The 9589-nt window shown below is 41.2% G+C and overlaps 1 protein-coding gene across 1 annotated transcript; it reads left to right on the top strand.

Annotated features, from left to right (window-relative positions):
* Positions 1-385: 385 nt before the first annotated feature.
* alkal2a (ALK and LTK ligand 2a) lies at positions 386-5409 on the top strand. The gene is made up of 6 exons (XM_084377178.1): positions 386-1464; positions 2007-2379; positions 3082-3135; positions 3309-3389; positions 3496-3570; positions 4607-5409. Exons 2-5 carry the CDS (start codon positions 2088-2090, stop codon positions 3558-3560), a joined length of 492 nt encoding a protein of 163 aa, XP_084233304.1. The 5' UTR covers positions 386-1464; positions 2007-2087; the 3' UTR covers positions 3561-3570; positions 4607-5409.
* The last annotated feature ends 4180 nt before the right edge of the window (positions 5410-9589 follow it).

Here is a 9589-nt window from a genome sequence, read left to right as displayed (position 1 = left end):
CACCTTCAGTTTCATGGCAGATTTGGTGCCCTTATAAATAAATATCTGTGGAATTACACTTTTACACCACAGAGCTCTTCAATGTTATCAGATCTCTCATTGCTCCTCTAAAAAGGCCCTTCTTAAATGACAAAAATCAAGATAAATCATCCCGGTGTGAATCATCAAGGCACCCTGACATCAGCCACGCTTTTCGTCATCGTCATTGCTCTGCCACCGTCCCGGAAGGCACCACCGAGGAGCCTCTCCTGAGTTCAGTGGAGTGAGGAGGCTGGGAGTTTGGTGACAGTGCGCGCTGTCCTTTCAGCACCAAGGTTTTACGCACGGCCACATGGGTTACTTTGCGGCGAAAACACTGACGTTTTGGCAAGGTTACGAACAGAAACACAACACAGACAGACATGTGTTGTGGATTTTTTGGTTTTGATGAGACTGGTGAGACTTTTCGTGTTGTGGCGCTGCTTTCACTTGATTTTCACAGCTCTGGAACACGCCGATTTCCCCCTCAGCGTGTTTTCACAATTAAGTAAACTACTCCAGTCTCACTGGCCAGACAGATTTGGGGTGGGGGTTGCAGTGGGGGGCGTGGGAGCCAACTGCACGCCCTGACTTAAAGAAAGCTGTACCAACCACAGTAGACCAGTGCAAACTAATCTCCACTGGCGACAAATTCTCTGTAAACCTCAACTATGCGGTGTAGTCGGTTGCTCTGAACAGGAACTATAGTGTAGTAAGTTTTTTAAAAACCCGGGCGTAATTAATTTGCAAAAGAGTCTTCCTTAAACGGTCCCCATGATGGATGTAAAGTGCGCAATGGCTCTAAATGAAGTCATGAGAATCAGAAGAAGGATATGGGAGCATTTCCACTGAGATGCCGGTATCTGCGCTCTATATTGGGCTGATTGGAAATTTCTGTGGAAGTATTAGTGGGAAAAACGCTTCCTGTAACTGCGTATCGCACACACAAATGGAGTAACGGAAAGGAGGAGGAGGAGGGGGAGAGAGAGAAGCGCAGAAAACTTCACACGGCGTCCAAGTGATGGTCAGTCAACTCAAGTGGACTTTCCGCATCGGGAGTGCCAATAATGCGTCTTATTGTCATCACGGACACGACGGAGTAACCCGCAGGGGACAGGACACCGCGTCTGCGAGACAGGATAAAAAGTGAGCCTCACTTCGGGGAGGACGCACACGAGACCTGGAGCGCCGGATCCTTGAGCTGCTCGTCCGCTCTCTCCCGACGGTCGGCCGGTGTTCAGAGGAGGAGCGCGGATGCTCGGCGTGTACTCGTACGACTCCAGAAGCTTTCATGTCTCCTGCGTAACAGCAGAGTTTAACGGGACTTATTCCAGGAGCCTAAACTGAATTTACGCACGGTTCTTTTTTTTCCTTTTTTCCTCCTTTTTCATCATTGTCGGACGCGCGTAACACAATCAGTGTTGGAAAAGGCTGTCGAGCCCTGAGGTAATTACATTTTTATCGTCCAATCACTCGTTTATTTTCTCTTAATTCCCTTTTTATTCTCATGTTTGGCTGTGTACACGCAGCCTAATTTGTTTTTTGCTTTGTTTTTTTATAAAGGAAATCTTGAGATTTTTCCTGAAGTAATAAATAACTAAAGTAGCGTCATGGGGGCACACAGGCAGGCGGAGAGAGAGAGTACACCTGTAGCGCACTTATATTGATTTATGCCAAAATGGCGCCACGTTAATGGCTTGTGAACCCATTCTCTCTACTCCAAAATGAAAAAAAGTTTGTTTAAGACCTGAACTTGGTGAGGGAAGTTTAAACAGCAGGATGAATAACTTCAAACTGTTGGATTTTCTTGTCAAATTAAGTCCAAATTAACTTTTTTTTATTAAAGATAAAAGCAAAACCTTAAGAAATACATTTGGATATCTTTGTGTGCCAAAACAGCAGCTCAAACACTTCCTCCTCCTCATGTGCTTTAACGTGTCATTTATTAGTATCTCTGTTCTGACATCCATCCTTGATCTTTCTCGCAGGTGTCCGGTTAAACTTGAGCTGAACTGGAGAAGGAGTTGCCTTTTTTCTCTCCCTCTCTCTCTTCTCACTCCACGGGAGCTATGAGCGGACTGCGGAAGCACTTCAACATGGGACTGGTGCTACTGATGTGCGCGCTGACCGGACACTGCGGCGAGAGCGCGCCCTCGACGGCGACGCCGGCAGCTGCAGCCAGCAGGGACGCGCACCGGGACTTCAGGCGGATAGTGGAGCTCATGAAGCAGGTGGAGGAGAGCCGGGGTCGGCACAGCACGGCGAGGACGGAGTCTCCGTCAGTGCAGCGGGCGATAAGCTCTCCGGTGGAGACGAGGGATTTACGCAACTTGAAAACAGAAAGAGAGGAGAAGACTGTCGGTGAGTGGCGGCTTGTAGTCTGGGCGTGACCCTTCTGTTGGATCCACAGAGGATGCTGTAGCATATGATGAGGGATGTTTCATATTCATATTGCAGAGTCATTGTACGATTATATTGGAGGATTTTCTCGATTAATCGATCAGTTGTTTGGTTTAGTGTCTCCCAATGACCTCCTCTAATGTCTTGTTTTGTCCACAACCTAGAGATATTCAGTTTAGTTTAATAGAGAAGTAAATAAACCAAACTTTTGCCTTTTAAAAAAAAAAAAAAGTTAAAGGGCTGTTGCACCCAAATGACCTAAATCATGAGCAAACTCCACTTTAGTGACAGGTAGCTGTGCAGCGTTTGAAAATCAGAGAGGCAGATACTTCAAAACCATGGAAAAGTTCAACCAAAAGTACCTGCATGGGAGCAGGAAGTACGTGAGAAAGTATGTTTTACTTTCATTATTTGGGTGTACCAATCCTTTAATGATTTCCTAAGAATCTTTTGTTTTTTTGCTTTTGTTTGACCCTCGCTGGATATATACGTTTTAAATTCCACACACATCCCTGCTCTAAGTCATGTGATGCCCCCCCTGAGAAAATGGATGATGATATGTCGACCCTAATTAAAATGCAAATGTCTGTGCTATTTAAAGGCAGCTACTGTACAGAGGCCAAACCTGACACTCCTTTTCCCGTCCTCTCTCTCTCTCCACAGTCGTACCCCCCGTAGGTGTCAGAAAGAAGGAGAAGTTCCTAAAATATCTAACAGGTGAGGCCTCATTGCAAGCGTCTGTGCCACTTCTGTGCTTGGGTTAAGAAAATCAGAGGAAAGACCGAACGTCATCAAAAACAGCAGAAGAAGTTAACGCAGTCTTACATAATATGGCTTTAAAAACAGCTGTGGTGCCGTAACAGGCTGCTAACAAAGTTTTTCTCTCTCAGGTCCGCTTTACTTCAGTCCCAAGTGCAGGAAGCACGTGTACAGGCTCTACCACCACACCAGAGACTGCACGATACCTGCATGTAAGCTGCACTCACACCACGAGGAACGAACCCTCTTTGTCAGCCCAGTGTGCGAAAGGCATCCACTCACAGGCAAATCTCTCGTTTCATCCTTTTTCTCCCTCAGACTACAAAAGATGTGCGAGGCTTCTCACGCGACTAGCCGGCAGCCCGCAGTGCACGGAGGGGTAGCAAGCACAAGGTACGGTAATGTATTCGCCTCTCATTCAAACGCGAGTGTTGAGGTGTGAAGAGAGGATGAGTGCATGGGTCTTATATTGTTCAAGTGCTGGAGATATAAAGACTAGAATCCAGGCAGGCCAGGCATGTGACACTATGTTTCCAAAGGTGTGGGACAGAGGAAGTGAAAGAACATAAATATTACTGTAAATTATTTAGTAATTAATTGTTATATTGGATTAATTTACGATGGGTTAGGGTTAGGGTGTTAGGGCGAGGGGTTAGCCTAACCCTAACCCTAACCCTAATGTGCAAGTAGCACATACTGCTGTAGCTGGTGGAGGTGAAGCGCTCATGTAAATAACTTTATATAAAGTTAGGTTGTTTATAATCATGCATTAGATTTATCAGCTCCGTGGGCCAAATGCATGTATAACAAGTCTTTTTTCAATTGCGAAAACTAATAAAGTGGAGAAAGGACAAAGAGCATTGTTTTAACACAGGTCAGACATAGTGAGTGTAAATGTTTGGATAGCATCTCAAATTCCTGCTCGAGTAAATGTGCTTTTTGCTGTAGTTGCTTTCCACCGCTCAGAATCTCAAATATTGTACTTTACTGAGAGAGTGTTTCCGTTTCATTCATTCATTCTTTTTATCTCAGAGGGAAATATTGTTATAGTTACAAGATGTTTCATTATCACATTAAAAATGATTAAAAACTGCCCAACAGAACACGATTTGTTTGACCATCGTGGGACAAAAATAATAATACGTTCAGTAATATAATACTCTGCATCTGTAATTTAATTTAAGTGTTGTGTAGCGGGGTACTGCTAAGTTCCCAGTGCGATGAGTAATGTTTTCCTGCAAATTGTTCACAGTGATGCTATGCGTGCTTTGGTGATACATGTAGGCCAGCAGAGGCACAGCGAGCAGCACATCTTTGGCAAATAAAGTGTATTGATTTATTGTTGTGATTCTGTTTTGGAAAAGCAAAGAATTTATCACCTGCTGCCAAGTTGGAAACCGTGCTGACTTTTACTTCCTCTTGCTCGCAGGTTGAAGCCAAACACAAGTTCTCTGGAAGAAAAAAAAACTTGGGAAAAAAGTGCCTTGGACAGTAAGCGGGAAGCCTAAAATACTCTGACCAGCCCCGACTGATATTAGGCACAGTTCTGCCCTTCAGTGAGGTCTGTTCTGCCGAGGCGTGGATTACTGCCACTCACCGCTCTGGCTCGGCCTCGATGGTTGGCTGTCACCACGAGGGAGCAACAAAAACACGACCAAGATAAGGATGGTGACACTGAAGAGTGGAGAAGGAGAAAGAGACAAGTGACCTAGAGAAACAAAAACACGGGGCCTTTTTTTTCCCTGCTGCCATCCAAAAAGATGTCGCTAAAACAAAAAAAAAAAAGGGATTGCATATTTTAATTTGACTCATTCCTTTAAGAGAAGAGCAAAATCCAAATGTACTGTTTTTAGCATGACTTGCTTCCTGCGATTGGTTTGCTCTGTACGAGGGTTTTCGGATGAGCCCATCCTTTCTCTACCGCAGACAAATCTCTCCCACCGACCCCTGGCTGGCAGTCACGGCATACTTTCACCTACTTTTGCTCACACTGAGAAGGAACTGTGATTAAATTATTAATTGCATGAACATTTCTCTACGTCTTTGCGAGACATGTTCAAAAAAGAAGTGGCGGTTGTTAGTCGCAGCCCTCCTGTGGATGTTGGTGGAGCGTGGTACAGTCTATATTTATATATTTGTTGTCACAAGGTTCCACTGTGCATACTCGAGGCCATGACCACATAAAACAAGAGAAATATGTACAGTCTGTAAAGCAAAGTATAAGAGGAATCCACCTACCTACCATAAATTAAAGTGACTGGCATTTATCGAATGGCTGTTAAATATATATATAAATATATATACATATATATTATATAAATGAAATATATTTAAATAAATTATAAGATTGGTACAAATATGAATGGTTTTTTTTGTCTTAAGTATTTTCTCTTACATTCCCGCCTTGAAATGTGGAATGCTCCCTGAATGACCACATGACTGAACCGAGTCCTGGGACTACAGATCTGGAGAACTTCCCACTGCCGTTAGAGACATTTCATAAAAGGTCAAAATCAAGAGAGAGCCTAGTGTTTTCGTTTTGAAATAGAGGCTATTATGGCGCAACCATCGCTATGTGAAAACCTTCCACAATGTGCATCAGCATTTTGATATGTGTGTTTCAAACCGAAACGATGGCTCCATCCATTTGATGTTCTCTCTCTTATCGCACGTCACTCCCTCGCTATTCTCCGCTGTCATGTAATCAGAACTGGCCCCCCAAAATTCCTTAAAAAAGAAAAAGTGACATTTCAAAAATAATGTCTTCATCCACAGACCTCACACTGACAGCTTATTCTGTGGATTATCCAGTGTAATGATGACACTGAATCATGAGGACACTTGGGTTAAGTGAGAAGATGTTTTTTGTAATCTGAGTAGCTGACCGTGTAATACCTCTCCCTTATTAGGGAGTATATGTTTGCCTTTAATGTGATAGGAACAGCAGATGACAGGAAATGAGAAAGAAAAGGGATTACACGCAACAAGAGTCCCGAGGGAGAGCACGGTCAGTGTCCCGAAACACTAGGGAACCAGGACAATTTTTAAACCTCGGTCAGACACTTTTGAATGTCATTACATGTACATGTCATTCCTTAAAGGTCCAATTTGTAAGAATTCCCAACTTGTTAACTGCTGGCGCTTTGGGATGTCAGACGACCCGACCAACGATTACAAAGCGTCGTTATTTGACGAGTTTGAAAACTCAAAGCGTTGGAAATCAACCTTCTTACAAATTGGACCCTTAAAGCTGATGAAATCCTGTTCATCTCTATTGTATTTGAGGGGAGACAAAAGTCTCATAGACAGATATCTCTCTGATTGATACCAGATCATGACAAATGTAGATTCAACTGTTGCATAATGAATATGTTTTGAGGAAGTGGTTATTGATTAGAACCATAATCTGTTTGGGTTGGATAACAGGAAAACATTTGCACTGTTTGGAGGAAAAACTAAACACTTTGAGAAAGAGATGGGAAGAATGATGCCTAAGAGGCTAAAGGAAACAGCCTGTTAGCTTAGCTCAGCACAAAGACTGGAAAAAGGGGGAAACCACAAGTCTGGCTCTGTCCTAATCCTCAAAAGCCCACTATTTTACATGTTACTTCTCTTTTGTTTGATACAAACAAACAATAAATTAAAAAAAAGAGGTTAAACAAGAGGTTATGTTTGAGAAAATTACTTGGCTCCAGGAAGTTACTGGTCCCATTTGATTTAGAGGTGATGGAAAGTGGATTTCTTTACCTTCAGAGACATGAGTGAGGTGTCAACAGTGTTGTAAAAAGTACCCATAAGACATACTCAGGTAAAAGTAAAGACATCGTGATAAAATGTTACTTGGTAAAAATGAAAGTCACCTTTATGAATAGTACTTGAGAAAAAAAGTCTTAAAGTATCCGATATTTAAAAGTAATTTCCTGGTAATAAATGTACTTACGTATCAAAAATACAAGCCAAAGTAAATTATACATATACTTAAATGTATGTATATACAGTACTGTATACTATCAGGCGATAGTTACATTCAATCACTGGGTATCAATCTTTTTACCAAACTCTAATTAGCATAGCAATGACCAATTAGCATATTTCCCAGAATGCCAAAGTATCCTGAACAGTGTGTGAGTGTGTTTTTGCAGTTTTTTTGGTATTTAAAGCTCCAATTTGTAACATAGTTATAGATATTTTTATTTTTTGTAGATATATAGTTCTAATTATGTGATAAAGTGCAAAAAAACTTGATAAAATGTGAGTTTCTTCGTTTCAAGTACCAAATTACTGAGTTGTTGTGAAGGAAAACACATCCCAGTTTGTCTAATGGCGTCAACAAATCACTTGAGTATGAGCTTGAGCCCACATTCAAATTTTTTAACATATTATTTCCAAAGGGAGGATTATACTGCCAAAAGTAGCCAGAGAACCTTATAAATTGTGGTTTTGACAGTGCTAATGCTTTGATGGATTATTATTATTATTATTATTATTATAGGAAGCCCTTTCTAACTGCAGCAAACTTATCATTTTCTTGATTGCTTTGACATGAAGAGATATTTATATCTGTCCCGTGTGTGTTCACAAGTGAACTCCTTGAATATTAAGAAAACAGCGATCACTAAGAGGCGAGGCCCTTCAATAAAACAAATGTTGCAATTCAAAGTTGACATCAAATGAAGCTCGAGTTTTACATGACCCTGTGTAGTAATTTATCTCCATTATTGATTCATCTCCTGATTATTTTACGAACGTGACAAATTCAAATCCCTTGTTTTGTCAAACAAATCAAAGATATTCACTGACACAGAAACGCAGCAAATCCTCACATCACTGATTGATTTCGGGGCAATTTTACTTAAATATTACCCAAAAGATTAATCAATTATCAAAGAAGTTGCAGATAAATTATCAAATTGTTTGGGTTCTAAACACAACTACAGTTCTTTTAGCTAAAACTGGATCATCAATCATAGCAATAACTAACTAGCTCATTTCCCAAAATGTTGAAGTATCCTGAGCAGTGTTACCATCATCTTCTTGTGCCAGAGTTTGTTTTCGCAGGTTTTTTGGTATTTAAAGCACCAACTTGTAATATATTTCACCTCGTCAAATACTGGTTGGGAAACCCAAAGCGTCAGTATTTACTGAGTTGGGAATGAGACTGAAAAACTGGCCTATCTTACAAATAGGAGCTTTATATTAACTCCCAGCAGTGCTTGTAGTCACTTGCATTACAGAACAAACTTCCATTATTTCTTAAAGAGGTCATATTATGCTAATTTTCAGGTTTGTACTTTTAATTTGGGGGTCCTAGTAGAATAGGTTTACATACTTTAAAAAAAACAACATTATTTTTCTCATACGGTGCATTGCTGCAGCACTCCTTTTCACACTGTGTCCTGAACTACAGTTTTTAGCTACAGAGTGAGACATCACGCCTCTGTTCAATCTTTCATAAGAGTTGCACATGCATATTACTTAACAGGCAGGATGTAGCCAATCAGAGGCCGAGTAGGGCGGGTCATGCTGAGCAAGGTAGTGTGATCTAAAAAAACAGCTGCAGAAGTAGCAACTGTATGTCTGCTGACTGACTGGAGTGTATATATTTTATAATAAATATATAAAAATAATATATTGTGTAACGCCTGTTACAAAGTGATGCACATAAGTTACGGAAGTAAAGGCTCGACTCCAAACCAGGCAGTGCAAGAGCAGTGTTTTCTGTGGGAGAGAGTAGCTCCCTTTGCCGTGGACTTTGGTCTTTTTCACTTTGGCAGACCTCTTGCATGCACACATTTAAGCCCCTACTGCTTTAACAGATGCACATACAAGGAAACGCAAACAAAATTCTCCAACAACCAGTCACTAGGTGGGTTCATCTAACCTTTAGCTCCAGACTCGTTCAATGATTTACCGCTCTTTCTCAACATCAACTCTACCATGAGGCAGTTAATCACATGGAATGGTCATTTGTATTGGCGCTGAAGAGTCCTCCCTTATGGGATTACCATTATTTAAGGAGTAAGTGGTGATTGGCACACAGCAAAATAACTTTGGTTGCTTCAAAGAGGAGGAACATTCAAGGGAATTGAGATAGAACAGATCTTGTTTTCTTATTTCTGTTTTTAAATACCAATCATATTTGATATTGACTATTTGGGAGAATATCAAGATAAAAGGAGCTGTACGCCCAACAACAACCAAAAGCAGCATCAAGTAAATAACCTAACCCCCAAGGAAATGACCAGGGAGATTAGCATTTAGGCTAGCATTAACTTTGACCCCAGTGTCGACCTTTGACCTTTAAACTTCAGTGATGTCCAGTCATGCATTAATGTCTGAGGGATACTTTCGTTCATTTACGTCCTTCAGCATATTCAAATGTAATGATAAAGGCTTTGTAAGTAAAAATAAA

Source organism: Pagrus pagrus, assembly GCF_965226575.1.
Source record: "Pagrus pagrus genome assembly, chromosome: 16".
NCBI classification, from domain to species: domain Eukaryota; kingdom Metazoa; phylum Chordata; class Actinopteri; order Spariformes; family Sparidae; genus Pagrus; species Pagrus pagrus.
Note: the sequence above shows the minus strand (reverse complement) of the source record. Positions and strands in the feature narration are given on the sequence as shown.

What these genes read in the sequence shown, in the direction of transcription:
- alkal2a (XM_084377178.1), top strand. Translation starts at nt 2,088, where the DNA reads ATGAGCGGACTGCGGAAGCACTTCAACATGGGACTGGTGCTACTGATG. An exon ending in GTTCCTAAAATATCTAACAG is followed by an intron (nt 3,136 to 3,308) that starts GTGAGGCCTCAT and finishes TTTCTCTCTCAG; the next exon opens with GTCCGCTTTACTTCAGTCCC. An exon ending in AGACTGCACGATACCTGCAT is followed by an intron (nt 3,390 to 3,495) that starts GTAAGCTGCACT and finishes TTTCTCCCTCAG; the next exon opens with ACTACAAAAGATGTGCGAGG.